This window comes from Crotalus tigris, unplaced genomic scaffold (genome assembly GCF_016545835.1).
Source record: "Crotalus tigris isolate CLP2741 ecotype Arizona unplaced genomic scaffold, ASM1654583v1 scf7180000019305.191637, whole genome shotgun sequence".
Classification (NCBI taxonomy): domain Eukaryota; kingdom Metazoa; phylum Chordata; class Lepidosauria; order Squamata; family Viperidae; genus Crotalus; species Crotalus tigris.
The window spans coordinates 28063-53447 of NW_024097478.1; the positions used below are offsets into that span (position 1 = coordinate 28063).

A 25385-nucleotide genomic window follows, 5' to 3' on the forward strand; every position below is an offset into this window, starting at 1 on the left:
AGTAATTATTATGATTTGTTTAGAATCACGAAGGCAAGAAAAAAGTCCACAATTTTCTTCCCTTTTTGTAGGTGCTATTCAAAGCCAGTTTCTTTGCTCTTAAGCAAAGCAATCGAGGAACAGCTTTATGAGCAAATGCTCTCCTATCTCTCTTGCCAGATGTCAGAAAGCCATCTTTCCATGCCCTGCAGCTGAATGCATAAAACATTGTACCAATAGCACAGCACTCCCTTGTCATTAAGGAGATTTTTCTAGAGTTGCAGTATTTGCATTGTTTCCATGATTTCAGCCGACTATACCTTGTTTTCAGATCTGATATTTAGAATAATGATTTATATATTATGCTTTTGGTAAAAACTATATGACTTTCCAAATAAAAACCAATGCATATCTCATTCAATCGTTGCAGTTCCCTACATATCTTCTTCTCATTCAAAATACCTGAAATATATGGTGTAGATATCTGTGATTATATGTGTATGTCTCAGAGATCTACTTGTCTTATTGTTAAAAATGTATTCAGTTATGTAATTTTGTAATAACATAATTACAAAAGTTAGAACCATGGAACTGTATTATAAAACAAGGCACCAAACAGTAGCATACATTCAGCCAAAAGACCAGGTAAATTAGTAGGTTGTCATCCAGCATAAACAATTAATAAATTCTTGCACCATCTGTAATTGGAAGGGAATAGAATTCTGTAATGACACACACACATTTTGAACATTCCCTTTTTGATTGCCACAAAATAACTTCAACAAGTATATATTTATCAAATGGCATCTTTTCTTGATCTTATTTACTGGGCAAGGACATAAATTCCCATTCATCCGTCTCAATCTTAAATATGTCTCAAATTATACCCAATGAAAAAAATCAATAGAAAAAGAGAAAAAAAATAGGGCTAGTTAGTAAACATGGCTAACTAGCTGCTCAGCAGAACACAGCCCTATTTACTTTCTCTTTTGATGCCAGCCAACAATTAAGAAACATTTTTCTGATTTTTTAAAGGTTGTTTCTATAAGTCACCTCTTTCTACATTTCTACATTCTTCAAGATGTGTTTTGAAGTTTGACTGGAGTGGAATAATATTTCCCTAATGTGCCGAGTTTTTAGGCCATACACACATGATTTTTGTTTTTTCCTCTTTTCTCAATGTACTAGTAACCTTTGCCTCAGTGCAGCTTAAGAAAATTGCATTATCTTTTTGCCAATTGAAATTTGTGATGTTTTAATAATTGGTAATAAAATTTACCTACATGCTGAGAACAATGCATTCTCAACCCAGCTCCTTTGCAATGGCTGCTTGCTAAGAGACAAAAAGGTTAATCATCTGTTGGTATTTCAGAAATATCAGACAACTCATTAGCTTGGCTAGGTTACGGCATCATTGTGACTACCAAATGATGTCACTGACTGCCTCTGCTTTCCTTGGGATAATAAATTGTTAAAGGACAATTTATGGAAAGTGACATTTTACTTCCATGTGGAAGTAAGGTTTTTAGGACAGAAAGACCTAACTTGGAAAGCGAGCTTTTTAAATGCATTTAGTTAACTTTTATGAATACTTTGGTAACAATATTGATTCATTTAAGGTTTGCTTATATTTCTGTGTATTTACATCCAATAAATGACTTAACTAGTGACAAAGTTAATGTATTTCAAACCAAAGTTAACATATTTATATTATAACAATGGGTTTCACTTCTGTAGGATAGTTTTTGTTATCTGAAAAAAAATTGTTGAAAAATTGCACATGTCTGCAAAGCTGATTTGATAAATGAATTTTTGAATTATAAGCAAAGATTGTGCTAGAGAATGTTGCTTTGAAAAGTCATTACTTGCAAGCAGGCAAAAAGTATTTAAATCAGTGTTTTTCAAACTTGGCAACTTGAAGATGTGTTGACTTTAAGCCTTAGCTTGCTGGGAGGTTGAAGCCTACTGATTCTAAAGTTGCCAAGTTTGAAAAATGCTAGTTTAAACCATATATGGTGATAGAGCATATGAACTTTCAAAATAAATACATATTCAGTGGAGCTAAGTTGTGAAATCCATTGACCGTATTCAACTTAGGATCTATTTGTCTTGAAGATAAGCAGAACTATTTCCTGTCTCAATTTAGTAGCAAACATTTATTGTAAAATTTTATAATCTTTTGTGAAAAATAGTATGTGGAAATAAAACCTACATAGAAGAATTCTTTAATTCTTTCATTAGATCCATTGACAATATTCTATTAAAAATAGTCTAGGATAGACTGACATAAAGCTATGTATCTGTAGATTTATTACTTGTAAACCACTCAGAGTTACTTAGTGAGATGGATGGTGAATAATCTGATTAATAAATAAAAGCAAAAAAAGAAAGAAAGAACAGAGCAGAACTAGTGCCTGTGTTTTCTGTCCTTTCTGTCTTCTTCAATTAGAGGTCAGCAATCTAAGCAAGAGTACCGGTAAGTTCCTCTCCCCCCCAAAAGGCAATTACTTAGTTTGGGCCCACCCTTTGATTAGTATACATAGGAAGGGCCAGGTAGATATTGCTGTATCATTCACCCATTTATTTCAGCTTATCTGACTTTACCACTTATTCTGTAGTTTGACTGAGAACCATCTTTGTGACATGGTGGAAATAAAATAAATTCATAGTCTTTGTTCTAATTGCAGGGAGGAGAACACTGTTATTATCAAGGTCACATCAGAGGGAATCCAGATTCATTTGTTGCTCTGTCCACCTGCCATGGACTTCAGTAAGTTTCTCTTAAGATAAAAGGAAATGATTAAAAGGAAACAAGATGGTTTTGAAATTTCATTTTCTGCTAAAAAGTAAGTCTACTTCTTCTGAATAGAGATTGGACAGTGTTATGAAAAAATATTCACATTATTAGAATCAATTCACAGTTGGGTTTGATTGCAGATGTTGTTATACAGTATTAAATAGATTAGCTCCAAGGTCAAGAGGCTGAAAAATTGCTTGGGCTCTGCACTCTGGAACTGAAAATCCTCTAGGGCTGAAAATCCTGCTTGGATTTCATCCACAGTGGATTTTCAGCCCCAGAGATGAAAGATTTCAGAAATTTTTACACTCTGGTTTAAAAATCCTTTGTGGCTGAAAATCCTGCTTGGATTTCAGCATGGATCTTTTTCAACCAGCCCCCAGACACTAGAAGGAATCTTTTGGACAGGAAGCAGTGACTTTTCAGTCTTCCCTGCATTAACTTTCTGGAGAACTGGCAAGAAAGATTGTAAGTGGCAATCACATTATTCTGGGACACTTGGCAACCAATTATAAATGTCAGTGAGTTTTTAAGCAGCTAGATTAAAACTGTGACCCCAGAGGTGGTTCAGTGTACAATAATTTCAGTCAGGGTTCAAAAATCCCTTCATTAATGTCATAGTAATTTGCTGAACAAATGGTCATAAATCAAGGACTACCTGTGTGCAGTTGTGTGAAACCTGTGCTTCAGACCTTAGCCCAACTGCCGACGTATGCAAACTCATAAACAGAATTTAGGCAGGCCCTTATATCAGCCTTGTTCTACTCTTACCTAATCTATAGCACTGGGAACACTGTTTTGCAGTACCATAATTTCTGAATTAATGTATATAAAGCATTTAATATATTCTAAATGCTGAGGATTATTTACTTGTTTGCTTATATTTCATACAATATGCATTCATATGCTTATATTACATATGCATATTTCATACTTCTGCTTCAAACCAGAATGCTCATCCTGGTAAGATATTACTTCTAAGGTCAAGTGAGGGATGCTGCTGCTATAAATAGATGCACTTATCTCAGGATTCTCTGTCATCTTCCAATTTCCCTGAAAGGCTGGCACTTATCTTAGAGGAACTTCATTGATTGGGGTTTAATTCTTTTAGTATCACTTTTCAAAATACATTTAAACATTATTATGTACATATTTTGCAGAATATGTAGGAGTATATGTGTGTGGGTTTTAAATTGTCCATTTTCCCTCTTCTCAGTTTGGTGTGTATGTGTGTGCATGTGCACACACACGTGTGTTTTGTGTGTGTGTGTGTGTGTGTGTGTGTGTGTAAAACAAAAGAATTCATATATAATAATATTCTTCCATTCATTCTTGGAGACTGCCTAGACATTCTCTTGCAGTTTTCTTGGCAAGATTTTTCTGAAATGATTTGTCATTGCCTCCTTCCTGGGGCTGAGAGAAAGTGACTGGCCCAAGGTCACCCAATTGACTTAATGTCCAAGACAGAACTAGAACTTACAGGTTGCTAGCCTGATATTTTAACCACTATACCAAGTTGGTATTCACAATGTCTGTCTGCCTATCTATCTCTTTCTCTCTGCATGCGTATGCATGTGTACACCCACCCACCCACCCACTCAAACAAACATACTCTTGTAAATTTTTGGCAGGTTAACAGATTAACAGAGTTGGAAGGGACTTTAGAGTTCTTCTAGTCCAACCCCCTGTTCAAGCAGGAAACCCTATACCATTTCAGACAAATGGTTGTCTAATCTTGTCTTAAAAACCATCAGCATTGGAGCACCCACAACTTCTGGAGGCAAGTCATTCCACTGATTAATTGTCCCAACTGCCAGGAAATTTCTCCTTAGTTCTAGGTTGGTTCTTTTCTTGACTAATTTCTATCCATTGCTTCTTGTCCCACCTTCAGGTGATTTGAAGAATAGGCTGCCTCCCTCATTTTGGGGGCAGCACCTTAGATATTGGGACAGTGCTATCATGTCACCCTAGTACTTCTTTTCATTAAACTAGACATACCCAATTCCTGGAACTGTTCTTCATATGTAGAAAGAGTACAGAGAAGAGGAACAAATATGATTAGGGGACTGGAGGCTAAAACATATAAGGAATGGTTGCTGGAATTCCAATTCCAGTTCTATTCTCCAAAGCACCTGAAGGCAAGACAAGAAGCAACAGATGGAAACTAACCAAAGAGAAAAGCAACCTAGAACTAGGGAGAAATTTCCTGACAGTTAGAACAATTAATCAGTGGAACAACTTGCCTCCAGAAGCTGCGAATGCTCCAATACTGGAAGTTTTTAAGAAGAGATGGACAGCCATTTATCTGAAATGGTATAGGGTTTCCTGCCTGAGCAGGGGGCTGGACTAGATGACCCCCAAGGTCCCTTCCAACTTTATTGTTGTTGTTGGGTTTTGTTGTTGTTGTGGTGGTGATGATGATGATAGATAGGGCTCAATGTTCAAGTCTGTCGAGATCTTTCTGAGTCTGTCTTCTGGAGTATTGGCTATTCCTGCCAGCTTGGTATCATCTGCAATTTTGATGAGTTCCCCTTCTAACCCTTTGTCTAAATCATTGATGAAGATGTTGAAGAGTACTGGGCTTAAGAGAGAGCCTTGGAGTACCCAACTGCAAGCTTCCCTCCATTAGATGCAGTTCCACTGAGGACTACACGTTGAGTGCAGTTGGTCAGTCAGTTACAAATCCATCTGGTGGTGACACTGTCTAATCCAGTGGTTCTCAACCTGTGGGTCGGGACCCCATTTGGGGTCGAATGACCATTTCACGGGAGTCGCCAAACAACACAGTCCGCCATTTTTTTCTCCCTTTTCCTTAGCTGTGCTACTCCCTTTTATTCTATTGGCTTTTGAAAGCCAATAGAATAGACTCTCTTGAACAGAATCTAATTCTATTGGCTTTCAAAAGCCAATAGGAATTGTCCAGGCTGTCTCTGCCCTGCTGAGCCCGCCCAAAGTCCCATTCTGCAAACGGTGCTGCACCAGTTGAGTAGTCCTCGACTTACGACCGGTTGGGGGTCGCGGCATTAAAAAGGTTGAAAACCACTGGTCTAACCTATATTTTTCTATCTTATCAAGTAGTAGGTTATGGTCTACTTTATCAAATGCCTTACTGAAGTCCAAGGAAATTACATCCACAGCATTTTGCTGGTCCACTAATTTTGTCACATTGTCAAATTGATTGATACATGTTGGCTTTTAGTTATAACTTTGTCTTGAAGTATTCACAGATTTGTTGCTTGATTATCTTTTCCAGAATCTCCCCAGGTATTAATATCAGGTTGCGCACTTGTTGCACATTAAGTTCATACTATAAACTGAGTATAACCCTAAAATAGTACTTAAAATGCATTTCTTTTAGGTTTTGGCTTCAAGATTTTCTTTTACAATAAAGTTTTAGCTCTTTAGTTTCCTGCCTAAAGACCTATCATTCTATCTATCCCTTTTCTAGTCCTTGTTCCTTTTCAGTAATTTAAAGAAACAGTAAAGTTGAATGCTAGCTTTATTTGTTTCCATGCTTCATGTGGCATTCATGCTGATGGTAAAACACAAGACTAGTCAATTTGGGAATATTTTAGGTAGTATATCACAAATGCAAGCAAGGTCCATTTTTATCCTGAGTTATTCTGTGCAAACTAGGATCTCTAATGTGAAGATGACCTTACTAATTAACCTTTTGTCAAAAATGATGTGCAGCGAACTAATATATCCAGTTCAAATTGAATTGTAAAACTTACATATGTAAAAGAAAAGTTAATGCCTTGAGAAATATGTTATTGGGGTTGTTAACATTTGAAAAATATTACAATGAGTAATTTAAAGTTTGAAAGCCAAATGCATAACTTAAATTAGGTTAAAAGCAAATATTTGCAAGGGTAGAAAGTTATGGAGAAATATAATGAATGCTGTGGTATAAAATAGGTTCAGATTTCCTTTTCATTTCTGTTTATCTTTTGACTTTTGTTCTTTTGTTCATTACTTATCCTATCTATGTTTTGTATAAAGTTTATATACATACATACATACATATATATACTGAAAGGAAATAAAGAGATGGATATGCATGTATGTATGTAATGAAAATTTATGTAAAATCTTTTTTTAAAAAGAAATATAAATCTGTAACAACAAAAACTAAATTTCAAAAGAGAATGAAATCTGCCTATCTATCTAATACACTCATATAAATGTGATCTTATGAAAAAATATCAATACTTTAAACTTCCATATTACTATTAGTGCTGAGATTAAATAGAAAAAATGTACTAAATAACTGTTTCTATGAAAAATCAAGACAAGGAATTAGAACTCAGCTTTTAACAACTATCAGAAAGCAGTAATTAGATTAACAGGTGGTACAAACAATATCTCCTTCATGGATTACTGCCTTGTCGGGGACTTGCGTAACTCAATGAAGCTATGAGCTATGCCGTGCAGGGCATATTAGAAGGCCAGATCCTGAAGTTGAAACTCAAGTACTTTGGCCACCTAATGAGAAGGGCCTAATTCTGGGAAAGATTGAGGGCAATAGAAGAAGGGGACGACAGAGAATGAGGTGGCTGGATGGAGTCACTGAAGCATGAGCTTAAATGGATTCTAGAAGATGGTAGAGGACAGGAAGGCCTGGAGGAATGTTGTCCATGGGGTCACGATGGGTTGGACACGACTTCACAACTAACAGCAACAAAACAAATAATATATTTATATTAAACAGTAAGTACATGCAAATGAATAAAAATCTGCCTAAAAGGATCCTTGATGGAAAATATGCATTGATTTTTTTTAAAAAAAACATTGCAACTCTACAGACAGGTATTGATTTTTTAAAAATAACAAATGTAGTCTCCAGGGAATATATGAAGAGCTAGTTATTCCTTAATCCATCCCACTGAGAATGCAGTATATAAACCTGCCATAGCCTAATGTGTATCATACATTATTTAATCAGTTTACCAGTTATATGTGCAAGGTCAGAATCCAAGTATTAAAAATACTTGGTCAAGAAAAATTCAGTCCTCCAAATGATCTACAGTAAATGCAAAAGAAGACATGAGTGGGGAAGCAATTATGTGCACTGATGTAACTTACCTGTGTACATGTTCCGAAAAATTGGTGCTATATAAATAAACTTTCTAAATTTTCATCTTGATTTTGATTTTCAGCTCTTCAAAAAGTTTTTGATCTGTAGAATACAATACAGCATAGTGATATTTTTTCTTATTTTTCTGTTTTTAAATTTCTGAAATGTTAGAATGTAAATCTTCTAAATCTAAATTTGTGTAACTTTACTGTTTTGCTCATATTGAACTTTTTAAGGAATATCTGAAGTGAAATGAGAGTAACATTATATATGGGAATGTAAGTGGCTTTATGTGAGATTAAAGTGATAGAAGTTATTCAATAAAGTACGCCTAAGAGGAACTGCCTCATGAATACTTTACTAATATACTGAACCTGTGCACACTAATCTGAAAACCTTCCTGAGATCAGATGTTGTCCTCCAGGTTGGCTTCACAACTCTACAGGTAGTTCTCAATTTATGGCCACTGATTCAGTGACTGTTCAAACATGTGACCATGCAGAACAAGTGGCACTTACAACTGGTTTTCAAAGTTACAACTGTCATAATGTCTCTCTATGGTCATGTGGTCACCATTTATGACCTTTGCTGGTTTCTAATAAGCAAAGAGAATTGGGAAGTTAGGAGGTTGCAAATGGCAACCATATGATATCCTTGCTTAATGACCCATGATGATTCATTTAGTAATGGAAACCAGGAGTGCTTGAAGCAGTGCAGTCTCATGATATCTTGCTTTATTACTGTTCTGTCCCAGCCTACGTGAGTCCTTGTTATGCTCACAAGGAGAAACCCCTCTTCCATGAAACAGGCAGGAACCGCAAGAAAAAACCAACCCTTTTTATTCTCACAGACTTGAGTCAATGTTCAAGGCAAACAAACACACTCCACAGAAACTCGATCCTCAACACGAACGGTTGCCTTTGGCAACCAGCATCTCCTACACATTCCCTTAATTCAATTAAGGCGTTGGCTTCCTAATGCCTTCTCCTTTGCCTTTGGAGTTGCCCCATTGCATTCCTCTGTCCTACTCGCTTCTCTTGCCTGCGCATTCGTGCATCTGGGATTTGTCCCAACTGTTCTTCATCACTGTCCAATTCAGGCTCCTAGCACAGCTGTGTCTCAGCCTGAGCACGAGTAGAGGGGCCAGGCTCCTCGTCCAACTGTAAGTCTTGGAGCTCCTCAGAGCCTTCCTCTGACTCTAATGTCACTCCAGGCCCCTCCTCCTCATCTGATTGCTCAGACTCAGCTGCCAGATCCACTGGCTGGCGAGGAATCACAACAATTACTATATTGTTTAGTGATGGCAATTCTAGTCCCAATTGCGATTATAAACCAAGCACTATCTGTAATTTCTTCTTTTACTTATAGCCTGTGCTACTTGGAATACTCAAGCATGGAGCTGAACCTCATTCTTGTTATGCAGGAAACATTTGACTTTCTGGACTTTATCAAATCCAGAGGTGTTGATGTTTAGACAGCACAAAAACTGAAAAAGGATAGGACTACTATGCTCTTTTTCACTCCTACCACAATATAGATCTTTGACAGCATGATGAATATAAATCACCGGGACCTGACAGATTATATCCCAGAGTTCTGAAGGAGCTGGTAGATGTTATCTCAGAAACATTGTACCATATCTTTCAAAAATCCCGGATCACTGGGGAACTATCTGAGGATTGGAAAATAGTTGATGTGGTTCCCATCTTCAAAATAGGAAAAAAAACAGACCAAGAAAACTACAGATCAATCAGCCTAACATCAATATCCGGGAAGATACTGGAAAAGATAATAAAAAAATAGATCTGTGAACGTCTAGAAACAAATAATGTTATAACTAGAAGCCAGAATGGATTTGTTAAAAACAGATCATGCCAAATCAATCTTATTTCATTCTTTGACTAAATTAATAGTCCAGCAAAATGCTATGGACATAGTATACTTAGATTTCAGTAAGACATTCGACAAAGTAGACCACAATCTACCTCTTGGTAAGCTAAAAAAATGTGGGATATGGATTTGTAACAAACCCTATTCAATGAATAGTTCTTAATGATACAAAACCTACATGGAGAGAAGAAAGGAGTGCGTACCACACGATTCCCTCTTAGGCTTAATACTCTTCGGTATCTTCATAAATGACAGAGGAGAGAATAGACATCAAGTTTTCAGATGATACTAAGCTGGCAGGAATAGCCAACACCCCAGAAGACAAGCTCAGGATCCAAAAAGATCTTGACAGACTTGAACAATGGGCTCTATCCAACAAAATTAAATTTAATGTGGAGAAAAGCAAGGTTTTATACTTAGGCAGGAAAAATCAAAGATACAAGTACAGATTAGGTGAAATCTGGCTCAAAAACAGTAACTGTGAGAGCGACCTTAGAGTGCTAGTGGATGATCACTTAAATATGAGTCAGCAGTGTGCAGCAGCAGTCGAAAAAGCTAATACAATCATTCTCTGTATAAACAGAGCTATAAAATCAAAATCATGTGAAGTATTTGTACCACTTTATAAATCCTTAGTAAGACCACACCTGGAATACTGCATCCAGTTTTGGTCACTACATTACAAAAAAGATGTTGAGACTTTGGAAAGAATGCAAAGAAGAGCAACTAGGATGATTAAAAGCCTATTGACTAAAACATATGAAGAATGATTGCAGGAACTGAGTATGGCTAGTCTAGATCAGGGATCCCCAACCTCTGGTCCATGGACCGGCACTAGTCTATGACATGGCAGCTACCAGTGTGCGCAAACAAGCAAAGCCCCATCTCCGGGATGCAGGCAGCATGTGAAACCATGCCACCTCTGGTCCACGGAAAAACAGGTTGGAGGCCTCTGATTTAGAGAAAATAAGGATGAAGGGTGATATGATAGCAGTATTCCAGTGGTTGAGGGGCTGCCCAAAGAAGAGGAGATCAACTTATTTTTTCAAAACACCAGAAAGCAAGACAAGAAACAATGGATGTAAACTAATCTAGGAGAAAACAGTGAGGACAATTAACCAGTGTAATAGCTTGCCTATATAGAAGTTGTGGGTTCTTTATCACTGGAGGTTTTAAAGAAAAGATTGGACAGCCACTTGTCTCAAACTGAATAAGGCCTCCTGCTTGAGCAGGAGGTTGGACTAGAAGACCTCCAAGGTCCCTTCTAGCTCTATTCTGATTACATTACAAATATAGGAATTCCCAGGACAGAATATCTCTTGCAAATTGCAAGTTGGGCTCTGCTTGAACCCAGCCAGTTTGGGAGAGCTTAAAATTCCTATAAAATAATTGGCTCCACTGTCAAATTGCTTTCATCACCAATGGGCTATCACTCTAAAATTTAACTACAGTGGATTTAGCAACCATTGTTACTACATGTGGGATAGCATTATGCACATATTTGATCTGAAAGACAAGCTAATATTTTAAAAATGGCACTCTATATTCAAGATAAATCATTTAAAAACAAAGGTTTAGTGCAAGAATTCTCAAATGTAACCTCTGGTATGTGACAATATACTTTCTGTATACTGTTCTTCTGTACAAGGATAATACATAGAAAATATATTGTCGAGATGTGAAACATTGTTTATCTCGTTTGTATACACTACTAAAATTAGTTTCCAAACCATTGGCATCGTATTTTGTTGACTTGCAACAGATATATTATCATAAACTTGCAAACTACAGATAGTTACAAAGAAACGTTTGTTGAAACTGTTGTAGTTAATAAACATGTCTTTAAAACAAGATCCTAATTATCCTAAAATAAATACTCTTAAGACATTTTTACCAGTTTCAGTTTTTACTGCCCACTGGTGGCAAACCATAGGCATTACCGCTGCCAGTATAAAGAGCTAAAACTCAAAATTACTATGGTCAATAACTGTTTGACAGGATCTTTTCTGTGTGAAAAATTCTGCAACAAGTATATCATATAATAGCATGGAAGGTAGTAAATAGTTGTGCTGTACATAAGAGGAGAAGAGAGGAAAATCCTCAGGGATTATCTCAGGAAACAACTAAAATTAGCTTCCTGAGCTAGTTGAAGGATGAAAAATTATGGGGCCATAGTAGCCCATTTCTATGTGAGATTCTCTTTTACATGCAGTATTATTATATGTACTTAGTTAAATTATAACATGCAAGTCAGATAGCTGCCTTTTTTTTAACAGTGGAATGTTCTATGATGGGAATCACACATATCTTATTGAGCCAGAAGAAAATTGTACATCTCAAGTAAGTACTGTAGAATTAAAATACAATTATCCTCAGATTATTCTTTAAGTAGTTAATATATGACTTGCACTTCTTAAATAGATTCTAGTTGTAAGAGTTCAGAAATAAAAATGAGCTTAGAAAAACATTCTTCAATGTATATTTTTGCATATATGTATATGAGTATGCAAGTGTGTATGTGAATTGGTGCTTACATGTCTCTATGTGCATATATTCAGAATACTATGATCTGCAATTTTTTGGATTTAAAAATGTATAGTTCTAGCTAAAGTATCAGCTTTAGAATGATTTACTAAATTTAGATATCTTTTATTTTAGGAGGAATTCCATTTTCACTCTGTATACAAATCCAGATTATTTGAATTTCCTTTGGATTATCTTCCATCTGGTATATTTTTAATACTCTTATTGTTGCATTTATTTTGTAGTTAAATTATTGCTGGTTATTTTTATTTGGTTGTTATTCATAATATAAAAGCCTCTCAGCATAGGATTAGAAAATGAGAAAAAACACATTTTCCAAAAAAGATTTGTAAACCTTTTGATATTGCAATAGTAATTCAATGATTGGCTTTCTAAAGAAGAGTCTTTATACGTCAAAAGAGACTAAGCAATGGAACTGAAATAAAAACTAGCTTGTTAAAAGTCAGTTCCTACCCAAATGCTGAACATTTCAAGATAATATTTTTAGTTCTGTAAGATTTTAATCAGTTCTAGCAAAAACTTTTAATTTATGAAAAAGACTTTCCCTTTCCTTGTAATAAGCAAGTCTTATTTTTTCTTCACCTTTCTCTATTCCAGTTTTCTTAAAAACAGAGCATGGGAAAACTGGAACCACTCTTCTCTCTAAGAGGCTCTCCATGAAAGTTAGAACCTTGGAAATCAGGATCCTAAATTGCATTGAGAGCCTTTATAGATAGAGATACTTCACTATGTTTGCATCCTACACATAGAGGGTATGTGGTATGTGTGCATGCATGTAGTGGTAGCAAAATTCTTATTCTTGCCAAAGATGAATTTGCTGTTACTGATTTCTAAATGCCTGAACAAGGTTAATATCAAGGTTTGATCAAGGTTCTTGCTTCAAACAGTTTCTCATGTTTTATAGTATCATTTGACATCACCACTATATAAACTACCGTATATTCCGGCGTATAAGGCGACTGGGCGTATAAGACGACCCCCAACTTTTGAGAAGATTTTCAGGGTTTAGAAAGTCATCTTATACGCCAGAAAATACAGTACAATATTGAATTTCTGTTTATAGATGAGCACAATAGGAGCTCCTTTGCTGCTAGAAAGCTTTGTCCTGTCAGTGCTTATTTCTGTAAAAAAAATAGGGCTGGCCACTAGGGGGCAGATTGGTTTTAAATTCAGAGAACAGCTACCCGTATATTCCTGTGTATAAGACGACCCCTGACTTTTGAGAAGATTTTCAGGCTCTAGAAAGTCGTCTTATACACCGGAAAATACGGTATGTGCTTATTAAACAGCATTTTTATTGGCTTGTAAATGCCTGATGATTACATTTTAGCTTGGATTTTCATAACTTCTTTGTTGAATATCCTGTGTGGCTCCTATTCATTCTAAGATTATTTTATGGCAGCTCAGGTCAAGAAGTTTATATATAAAAAGACTCTCATTTGTTAATGAAAAAAGTACCTTGCCTTTCCAGGGCTAATATCTGAGTCCAAGAATACATTATGCAAAAAACTATTCTGAGGGCATATATTTACTTTATGTTTCTTTCCTTTCCTTTATCTTTCCTTTAATTTAATTTGAAGTGTTTCAATATACCTTAAAAACTATTTTGCTTCAGCTTTCATCGCTCTATAAACCACTCATCAAATTCATGAACTTGTTAAGGGTGAGCAGCTACAAAACAGTTTTTTGTTGAAAATGCCAACCCTTGCACTGATGAATTTTCAATATGTTGTTTTTGTGGCAATAGATAATATGACTGTATATTTGCTTGAGTTCTGAGTAATTTTTAAAATATTTAAAATAGGTATTTATTCAACCTTGGGCTTTGTTCATTTTGCTGCTGAAAGTGCTTGTCTTGCTTAACTGTCATTAAACTGATTGTAATGTGTGTCCCATTCAGAATTCTGGCACATGAATACTACATCACAGAAATTTGGTGTGAAATCAAAATATAAAAGAAGAAAAAGGCAGGTACGCCCTCTTATCCTGTTATTTCTATTTGCAATCTTTTAAAAATCATATTATCCAGGCTTCCTTTTTTCAGTAAATTCAGGCTACATGATTTTGCCTGCTTTCCCACATCTCCATTATAAGCCCTTTTTTTCATGCTGAGAACATACAATTTTGAACATACAATGTTCTTTGAAATAGATAACAATCCAAAGAGAAAGCCTCATCAGAGGCTACGACGAAGGCAAACGTCCTCTTCCATTTTGCCTGTTGCAAAACCAACAACCACAAAAAAGATTTTCTACATTATTTGACCAGTGGTTGTTCAAGACAATCAAACTGAATCTTTGCTATTTAGAATTTTCTCTTAGTGGTTTAGTGATCACATCTCTTCAATATCATGCTAGAGATATTTTATCTTCATTTTGATGACTGTTAATATTATGACTGGAAACTGACTAAGCCAGTAATGGCGAACCTTTTAGAGACTGAGTGCCCAAACTGCAACCCAAAACCCACTTATGCATTGTCAAGTGCCGGGTGGGTGTGGCCCATTGGGTGGGCATGGCCCATTGGGTGGGTACAGCCCATTGGGTGGGCGTGGCTGCGGTGGTAATGGCAGACTGGACGGGACTAAAAAGTTCAATCAATCAATTCCAACTTTGCAAGATTTTTTTTTCCTGCAAAAAGTTGAAATTGATTGATTGATTGAACCTTTTTTTTTTTGCACATGGAGGCAGAGGCCTAAAGCGAAAAGGTTTTATAAAACCCAGCTGAGGGTCTAGGACTGGGGCGACGGTGTGCGTGCCCACAGAGAGGGCTCTGAGAGCCTCCTCTGGCACCCGTGCCATAGGTTCGCCACCACTGGACTAAGCTGTGGGTCTATAATCAGTCCAGGGAATGGGTATTACCATACAATTTCACCTAATATATTTTGCAGGAACTAAAATATAAAGAAATAATATATATTAAGAAGATAAAAACAAAATGCTTATTAAAAAAGATAAACGCCCAAAGTGTCAAGATTAGAGCAATTTCAAGGTTGACTGTTTTATGAGATTTTGAACATTTGCATTTTTAAAAAGAATTAGAAAGGCAAATGAGTATCAATTGATACTATTTGCCTAAATATTGAACCAAGCACAGAATATTCTTAGGTATTCCTGTGCCCTGCATTTGGGTCTAGTCTTCTGGATATTATAGAGTAAATATATAAAACCTTTGAGAAAATAACATCAAACAGAAGAGGCATATTGAGATGTATATTTTTAAAATGAGAAAAACACAAATATAAATATCACCCATTAATAAAATATTTGGCTTTGCGGACATTTAATACATAGAGGAATTCACTAATGAAGTTCCTTTAAATGATGGAATCTATGAAACTATATTTGGAAAATTACTTATTAAATTTATTTATTTCTTAAATCTATATGCTGCTCATGGTCAATACAGCAATATAAAATCTATCTGTTATATTTTTTCTGAACTTACCTTACAACTAGATTTGCTAAACCTTTTATGTCATTCAAATGTTAGAAATTCTGACATATTCTTTTGCTAATTTGGTATCATGAATTATTTTTAAGTGCAATGAAGGAAAGAAATCAGCTCAGAATAATTAGTCTAGAAATAGGTGTTTGTTTCTGACCATTTAAAATATATACAGCATCTTCCTCTTTCTGTAGGTCCAACTGAATCTACCTAGAGTTGAAGATGAAACGAAATATGTTGAGCTAATGATTGTAAACGATCATCTCATGGTGAGGTTTTACAAACAAAGCTTTTTAAAAGTTATCAATAATGCATGCATAGCTTTGTGTCTATAATAGATTCAACAATAATGTACCAATTGCAAAATGATTCTAATCATTCCACTGAAGTCGGGCTGTCTGGAACTGTGTGTGAAGTCACTCAACAGGACATCTAAGAGCAAAGAAAAGATTGGTAATTAAACAGACCTTGCCTTTTTTTTTTTTTTTTACAGAATATAACTTTTTTTCTGAACTATTTTCCTGAAAACCATATTTAGCTTTGTCATTCATTCACAGATTTTTAAGAGTTGTTTATATTATAATAACTTTTTCTGGAGGTAGACGTTGGATAGCTTAGTAGTGAGGACCCTCTGTATGTATATTCGTTGCATCACACTAGAGATTGGACCAAGAAATATCTTTCTCCCTTGAACTTGTGATTATATTCTCCCTGGTAGTACACTATCTACACCACATATAGACAATGTTTTTGATCAGTAAATAAATTGGAATTTGGCAAACATTTAGAGGTCCCTTTATAAACACTTCTAATGAGAAGACATCTGCTTGTTCACAAACTGTCTTCCATAATAAATGGAACTAGGCTCAAAATCTGTTTATCAGAATCCTGCTCTGTATTATTATATGATGCTGCCTACGGCTTTGTCTTTTTTTCTGATCATGGGAATCACATTTATATAAAACACTAGGCAGCAATTATTGAAATCTAAAGATGTCTGGTTTATGTGAGGTCAGAAGCATTCATGAAAAAGCAGATTATGCTAGAAAGTGATAATTTGTTTTATGGCCTACCACCTTCTTAAAAAAAACTTAGTCTGGAATTAGTCTGGAGCATCACGGAGCTTAGCTATTGAAAAAGAAATCTGAAATATATACATTACTTTGTTACTTTGCAAAGCTGACTTAGATATATTTTGGCGAAAATTAGGCATGGCTACATAGATAAGTCAATAGATTTTTCTTGAAACTGCTGGTGAGTAGAGTTTTTTTTAGCGAATTGAATTTAATTCTAGTATATTTATTTCAGGAACAAGAATGACTTTGAGCAATGTTGAGTCAGCAAATCTCTTGTAGGCATTCTATTGGAATTACTGGTGCTTGAACAAAGATACAGTATGTCATGTGATAGGCTGAGGTAGAATGGATCATGCCATGCCCTCTGTCATGCAATGAATTTATAGATTGGCTTGTTGAAATAAACTTTATATTTCTTTGTAAGAGTTCCCTGTATGTTTGGCCTAAGTATATATTATTATTTTTCTTATAATATATACAAGCATAAGGTAGCTTTAATAAAACATGGTTAAAAAAATCATGGCTTGGTACAATTTATGGATTCTGTCCAAGAAAAAATACTTAGATATTCCCAAGTTAATTCAGGAAATAGAGCACAAATAAAACAAATACAGGCAAAGTTGAAAAGAAAATGTATTATCAACAGATTAATTGAAATTACATAACAATTATTAACCAACCTCCTATAATATACTTTTTCACTTATTGATTGTCCTTATATGAATTTATTTACAAGTCAGAAAGTATTTTTTTTTCTTCCCTCAGTTCCAGGTTCTTTTTAATGGAATTTCCATTACAAAGGAATCATAATTGTTCATTTAGGCTATAAGTAAAAGGGAGAGGAGATCTCATGTAAACCATTATATCAGGTGCCTCTTAGTAGAAGAAGAGGATATTGATTATTTTCTTGTTTCCTCAAGGAGAAGGAAAGAAAGTACTCATATTTTATTGGGTGCCATATATGAGACACTTTGATTTTCTTTATATTTATAGAGCTATCCATACTTGGAATTGCTAAGCAGAGAAAGGTGTATGCATGTGTGAAAATGGTTATAGATTTTAGTCATCACTGCCAAAAGCTGAGTTTTAGTTCTAATTCTAGTTCTGAATCTTCAGTGCAGCTATTTATAAAATACTGAAAGAGGAATAAGCAGAACATTTAAAAAGTGTATATGCAAAGTTGTGATCTGAAAGGGCAGGCAGCATCTTTGCAGTAATCCCTCACTATAACCATCAAAACACATGGAAGATGAAATAATTAATAGCAGTATCTTATATATGTGTATTTGATAATAAACTGAGACTTCCAGCTTTGCACCCGTAGCGCATGGCCACACGAGAGTGGACATCCGCTCTCCAGGGCTAGTTTTGCCCTGCCAGGGGGACCCTAGATGGGTCTGAAGTCACCCCAAAGAGATGATCATGAAGGAGGGGTGCCCCATTGATCCCAAAGCATCAGCAATTGCTTCGTTTGATCTGGGGAAATCCTTCTGAACCCGACAGGAGAAAAACTAGCCTCTTGCCAGCCCAAGCTACCTGCAGCCGAGAAGTCCAAGAGCATTAACAAGAACAGTGGTGAACAGTGTGCTTGGAATTGGTGAGAGTACTTGATCTTCTCTCCCTTATTTTGCAACTAAGTCCCTGGGAAAAATCTCCAAAGCAGAAAACCTCCGAAAGTGAGGGGAGAGGATTACATTCTCATTCCCTCATAGCTCAGTGCTGGGCTGTATTAACAGAGGGATAGAATCAAGATCACGTGAAGTATTAATACCTCTTTACATCCAGTTTTGGTCACCACAATGTAAAAAAGATGCTGAGATCCTAGAAAGAGTACAGAGAAGAGCAACAAAGATGATTAGGGGACTGGAGGCTAAAACATATGAGGAACGGTTGCTGGAATTGGGCATGTCTAGTTTAATGAAGAGAAGGATGAGGGCTGACATGATAGCAGTGTTCCAATATCTCAGGGGCTGCCACAAAGAAGAGGGAGTCAAGCTATTCTCCAAAGCACTTGAGGCAGGACAAGAAGCAACAGATGGAAACTAATCAAGGAGAGAACCAACCTAGAACTAAGGAAAAACTTCTTGACAGAAAAATTAACCAATGGAACAACCTGCCTCCAGAATCTGTGAATGCTCCAACACTGGAAGTCTTTAAGAAAAGACTGGACATGGGAGATTCCGATGGGTATTGTTGTGAGCCATGCGGGAACACGTTATAGACTCAATACAGTCACTAAAGCAAAGGAGTTTTATAGTTAGGTCCTGGGAGCAGGCTCACCATCATCTATGATGCAGAAAGGTTTGGATGATAAAGAGGTAGAACAGCAGTCTGAAGGATTAGGTGTGATGGTTCCTGGAAAGCTACAGCTGGAGTGGTCGCGACAAACAAAGATCAAAGAGCAAAGAATGACCCGTGCAGCACACAGACGTAAGGAAAAGGAACAACAGAAGAAAGAAGTTAAAAATTCTCTTCAAGAAATTGTTTCATTGGCGGTGGGAGGAGCAAGACCCAAGAGTTCTGCAGCACATTCCTCAATGGCAGATCTTCAAGCAGTCTTCTCCAGGCTTCTGGTTAAGGGAGATGGTAAAGTTCCTGACCTGGAATGCTAATGGCCTTAACTCCCCTCAAAAGAGAAAGAAAATCTTTCATTACTTAAAGCAACACAATAATGATATTATTTGCTTGCAGGAAACACATATTACACTTAAAGATCAAAAATAGCTAGTTAATGCTCGCTTGGGATCTCATTTTGTATCTTCTGCCCCTGGGAAAAAAGGGGGAATAGTTATTTATGTTAAGCAAAATTTATCAGCCTGTTTGGTAGAATCTGATCTTCAAGGGAGATATGTTATGATTGAAATTGTTTTATATGGTAAGAAAGTACTTATAGTGGGATTGTACGCACCAAATCAACAACAGGAACAATTTTATAGACTGCTACATCAGAAATTAACTTTGTTGGATTACAGATCTGTTATATTAATGGGAGACTGGAATGGTGTGTTAGATACTCAAAGAGACAGAAAAGGATCTTCTATCTCTTTCAAACAGGCTAAATTACCTAAAGCCTTCTTTGAGTTGAAAGAGGATTGGGAGCTGAGAGATTATTGGCGTGAACGCAATCAGGAGGAGAGAGATTTCACCTTCTTTTCAGACAGACACCAATCTTTTTCAAGGATTGACTTCTTCTTGATCACAACTGATTTATTTTTTAGGGTAAAGAACGTTAAAATTTTTCCTAGGACATTGACGGATCATAGTCCAGTTTGGATGGAGTTGGTCGATGAAAAAGAGGAGAGGAGATCGTGGAGGATGAATGAAAACTTATTTAGACAAGAAAAGAATGTCCAAAAATTAAAGGAGCATTTAAAGGATTATTTTGTTTTAAATATGCATAAGGGAATTTCAATGTCTATGGTATGGGATGCAGGTAAAGCCTTTATGTGAGGGATTTTGATACAAATGAATAATGCTTATAGACAGAAGCAGATTCAGAAACGTAAGGAATTGGAAAATGAGATTAAATTAAAAGAAAAAACTTTGATTTTAAATCCTACAGATGAGAAGGTTAAAGAATCTATAAAATTGCTTAAATCACAATTTAACATGCTGATGGCTGACCAAACTGCAACTAATTTATTGTATATGAAACAAAATACATTTTGTAATGCTAACAAACCAGGGAGATGGTTGGCATATCAATTGAGAAAGAAACAGAGACAGAGAATTATAGATAAAATAAATTATAATGGTAAATTGGTATATCAGAAGGAGTTGATTAAGAAATCTTTTTTAGATTACTACCAAAAATTATACAAGAGTACTAAAGTGCAGGTTTTAGATATAGATAACTACTTAAATCAAGCCAACTTCCCGAAATTAACAGAAGATCAGAAACAAGAAATTAATGGTCTGATTACTAATGATGAAATTGAGATGGTGATTAAAGAATTAAAATTAGGTAAAGCACTGGGCACGGACGGCCTGACATCTATTTATTATAAAACTTTGATACAAGAGATGGTTCAACCTTTAAGAGAACTTTTTAACAATATATTATAGGGCTCAGAGATTCCCCCGTCATGGGGTAGAGCTTTTATATCTTTAATTCCAAAAGAAGATCAAGATCTTACCTTACCAAAGAATTATAGACCTATATCTCTTTTAAATGTAGATTATTTTTGCGAAAATTTTAGCCAATAGGCTCATGAGGGTTTTGCATCATGTTATACACACAGACCAAACAGGTTTCATAACTGGAAGGTATATGAAGAATAATGTCAGACAAATTATTAATTTATTAGAATACTTAGATAAAAATAATCAAGTTTCCGCAGGATTGATATTTTTAGATGCTGAAAAAGCTTTTGATCAAGTGAATTGGCAATTTATGTTAAGATTAATTGAGAAAATGAATTTTGGAGGAAAAATTCTACAAGCTCTTGGTGTTATTTATCAAAAACAAACGGCACAACTTATAGTTAATGGGGGTTTGTCAGAGGTTTTCACAATAGAAAAAGGGACTAGACAGGGATGTCCATTGTCACCATTGCTGTTTGTTTTAACTTTGGAAATATTGCTGATTAAAATTCGAGAATCGCAGCAAATAAAAGGAATAGAAGTCAATAAAAAAGAATATAAATTAAGAGCTTTTGCAGATGATTTGGTGGTTACCTTATCACAACTTATTCATTCTGTAGTAGAGTTACTACAATTGATACATCAATATGGACAGGTTTCAGGTTTTAAAATTAATAACAATAAGACTAAAATATTATCCAAAAATATGACTAATCTTGATAAGCAGACCTTGGTTAATTTGACAGATTTCGAGGTTGTTGATAAGGTAAAATATTTGGGGGTTATTTTATCTGTCTCTAATGCAAAACTGTATAAAAATAATTATGAAAAGCTGTGGGTCAAGATACAAAGAGAATTGAAAAATTGGGAGAAGTTGCAGTTATCCCTTTTGGGAAGAATTGCGGCGATTAAAATGAATGTTCTGCCAAAGTTTCTTTTTTTATTTCAAATGATACCTATTTTAAAGAATGAGGTTAACTTAAATGAATGGCAGAAAGGTATCAACAAATTTATCTGGGCAGGGAAAAAACCAAGAGTAAAACTTAAAATTATGCAAGATACTTGTGAGAGAAGTGGACTCAAGGTACCGAACTTGAAATTGTATTATGATGCGTGGTTTTAACATTAATTAGTGATTGGATTAACTTAACAAATGTAGAAATACTCCTCTTGGAGGGGTGGGATTTACTTTTTGGATGGCATGCCTATTTAATTTTTAATAAAAAGGTTGACAGGGTTTTTAAATCTCATATTATAAGGATTTCCTTACTTCGGGTCTGGAGAAAATATTATAGAACGGATTCTAAAATTCCATTATGGGCCATACCATGGCACGCGATAGAGGGGATAAGGAGAGGAGTTAAGATGGATAGTGTTTCTTATGCACAGTTACTTAGATGGGATGGTAAAAATTGGCAGTTAAAATCTTTGGAAGATCTAGCACAAGAAAATATTATATATTCATGGTTTCAATACAGACAAATTGTGGATAGATGGAAGGTAGATTGTAATGTGGGTTTGCTTAGAGAAGATGAGAATTTTTTTAAACAAGTAAAAGATCAAAGACGAACTCACATTAAGAGAATTTATGGGGTGTTAGTAGAATTGGACTCACAAGCAGAATTAGTTAAAGAATGTATGATTAAATGGGCACAAAATTTTGGTGAACCAGTTCTATTAGATACTTGGGAAACTATTTGGGTGAGAAATGTTAAATTTACACAAGCTCAGAATTTAAGGGAGAATTTTTACAAAATGTTTTATAGATGGCACCTTGATCCACAAAAAATGTCTCGTATGTATCCTGACTTACAGCCTAAATGTTGGAGATGTGGATGTCTGGATGCTACTTATTATCATATCTGGTGGTCGTGTAAAATATAAAAGCCTTTTGGATTAAGATATGGTGGAATATTCAAAGAATTTTTAGAAGGAGGGTAAAATTTACCCTACAATTGTTTTTGTTAGGTATTGTTATTGATTGTGATACCAAGGAGATTACATTGATGTTAAATTTAATTACAGCCGCAAGGTTGTTAGTAGGGCAATGTTGGAAGAAGGAATCTTTGCCTACTTTGCAAGAGTGGTTTCTCAAAGTTTCTTACCTGGCGGAAATGGCAAAGATTTCGGCTTTCTTGAAGGATCAATTGCAAGAGAAGTATGTTGCGGTATGGAAAAAATGGATAGATTTTATACAACATAAGTTGGATATAAAAATATTATTTAGTTTTTTAATAATTTATATTTAAAATGGAATATTTTGTTGTTTTTTTTCTTTTTTTTCTTTTTTTTGTTCTTCTTTTTTCCCTTTTTTATTTTTTTTCTCTTCCTCTATTCTTTTCTTTGTTAAACATTTATTTTTTGTTTTTATATATATATATACTATTGTTAATTATTTTATAATTTTTCTAATTAATGTATTTAGATTTTTAATTAATGCTAGACTCATTTATGGTTTATAGTCTTTTCTTAAGATTTTTTGGTCAAATTTTAATTAAGCCTATATTCAGCTCTGGGAAGATTGCGGGTGGGAATGGGAGGGTCAGGGAGATGGGGGGGAAGATTGTTTTGTTTTTGTTTTTGTAAAATTTTAAAAAACTTAATAAAAATTATCTTTGAAAAAAAAAAAAAGAAAAGAAAAGACTGGACAGCCATTTGTCCGAAATGGTGTAGGGTTTCCTGCCTGAGCAGGGGGTTGGATTAGATGACCTCCAAGATCCCTTCCAATTTTATTTTTATTTTTATTATTATTATTATCGATCATCGCACAGTCAGCCAGATGTTCAGACTGGGTTTGGTATTTTATCTACCTATCGAGTCCTTACCCAGGACCTGGGATAGGCAGATGTGGATGTTTGATGGTATTACAGATATTGTCGCAGGATGGAAGCAGTTCCTAATAAGGCCGCCTTTTGCAATTGACTAATAGCGAATTTGTCAATGCCAATGGTGTTCAAGTGGTGCTCCAGTTGTTTTGGGATTGCACCCAAGGAGCCTATGACTATTGGTACTACCCTTGCTTGCTTTTGCCACAGTCTTTCTATTTCTATTTGTAGGTCTTTGTATTTTGTTATCTTCTCCAGTTCTTTCTCGTCTATTCTGCTATCTCCAGGCATTGCCACGTCCACTATCCAGACTTTTTTGTCTTTCTTATCGACAATTGTTAAGTCTGGGGTGTTATTATTATTATTATTATTATATTATTATTATTATTATTATTATTATTATTATTATTATTATCATCGCACAGTCAGCCAGATGTTCAGACTGGATTTGGCATTTTGTCTACCTATCGAGTCCTTACCCAGGACCTGGGATAGGCAGATGTGGATGTTTGATGGTATTACAGGTATCGTCGCAGGATGGAAGCAGTTCCTAATAAGGCCGCCTTTTGCAATTGACTAATAGCAAATTTGTCAATGCCAATGGTGTTCAAGTGGTGCTCCAGTTGTTTTGGGATTGCACCCAAGGAGCCTATGACTATTGCTTGCTTTTGCCACAGTCTTTCTATTTCTATTTGTAGGTCTTTGTATTTTGTTATCTTCTCCAGTTCTTTCTCTTCTATTCTGCTATCTCCAGGCACTGCCACGTCCACTATCCAGACTTTTTTGTCTTTCTTATCGACAATTGTTAAGTCTGGGGTGTTATGTTGCAGGTGCTTGTCTGTTTGAATTCTGAAGTCCCAGAGCAGTTTAATTTTATCATTTTCTATGACTTTCTCTATTTTATGATCCCACCAGTTTTTGCTTACAGGCAAATGATATTTTTTGCAGATCTTCCAATGCACCATTGTTGCTACTTTGTCATGCCGCTGCTTGTAATCAGTCTGTGCAATCTTCTTGCAACAGCTTACCAAGTGGTCCACTGTTTCTTCAGCTTCTTTGCATAGGCGGCACTTACTGTCTGTTGCTGTCTTCTCAATTTTGACTTTGTATGCATTTGTCCTTAAGGCTTGGTCTTGTGCAGCCAGAATTAGTCCCTCGGTCTCTTTCTTCAATTTTCCTGCTCTTAGCCATTGCCAGGTTTTATTATTATCTGCTTTCCCAGCTATTTTTTTCATGTATTGGCCATGTAGTGCTTTGTCTTCCCATGCCTCTATTCTGTTCTTCATTTGGTCTTTCTTGTAGGCCAGTTTGGTCTCTCCAGTAGTTAGTAAGCCTTCCTGATATACTAATTTCAGTGCATCTTCATCATTGTTCTTCAGATATTCTTCCAAAGCCATTTTTTCTTCTTCAACCATCTGATGTACTTGTAGCATTCCACGCCCACCTATTTGCCTTGGTAGATAAAGTCTATCAATGTCACTGCGTGGATGAAGGGCATGATTCATTGTCATTATTTTTCTGGTCTGCCTATCCATTGCTTTTAGTTCTGCTTGAGTCCAGTCCACTATTCCAGCTGTGTACCTAATGACTGGGATTGCCCAGGTGTTGATTGCCTTTATGGTATTTCCTCCATTGAGTTTGGATTTTAAGATCTTCTTCACTCTCTT

The 25385-nt window shown here is 35.6% G+C and overlaps 1 protein-coding gene across 9 annotated transcripts in view; it reads left to right on the top strand.

Annotated features, from left to right (window-relative positions):
• Window positions 1-25385, top strand: part of ADAM22 (ADAM metallopeptidase domain 22) — a 105535-nt gene that overhangs the window by 15650 nt on the left and 64500 nt on the right. For 8 of the 9 annotated variants that reach the window (XM_039361579.1, XM_039361580.1, XM_039361581.1 and 5 more), the window contains exons 2-6: window positions 2667-2749; window positions 12020-12083; window positions 12402-12471; window positions 14188-14258; window positions 15929-16003. In XM_039361579.1, the coding sequence (XP_039217513.1) occupies window positions 12024-12083; window positions 12402-12471; window positions 14188-14258; window positions 15929-16003 (276 nt within the window). In that variant the 5' untranslated portion in view covers window positions 2667-2749; window positions 12020-12023. Of the gene's footprint in view, window positions 1-2666; window positions 2750-12019; window positions 12084-12401; window positions 12472-14187; window positions 14259-15928; window positions 16004-16115; window positions 16188-25385 lie in introns of those variants that run through there. The other variant, XM_039361588.1, reaches the window with a different exon arrangement.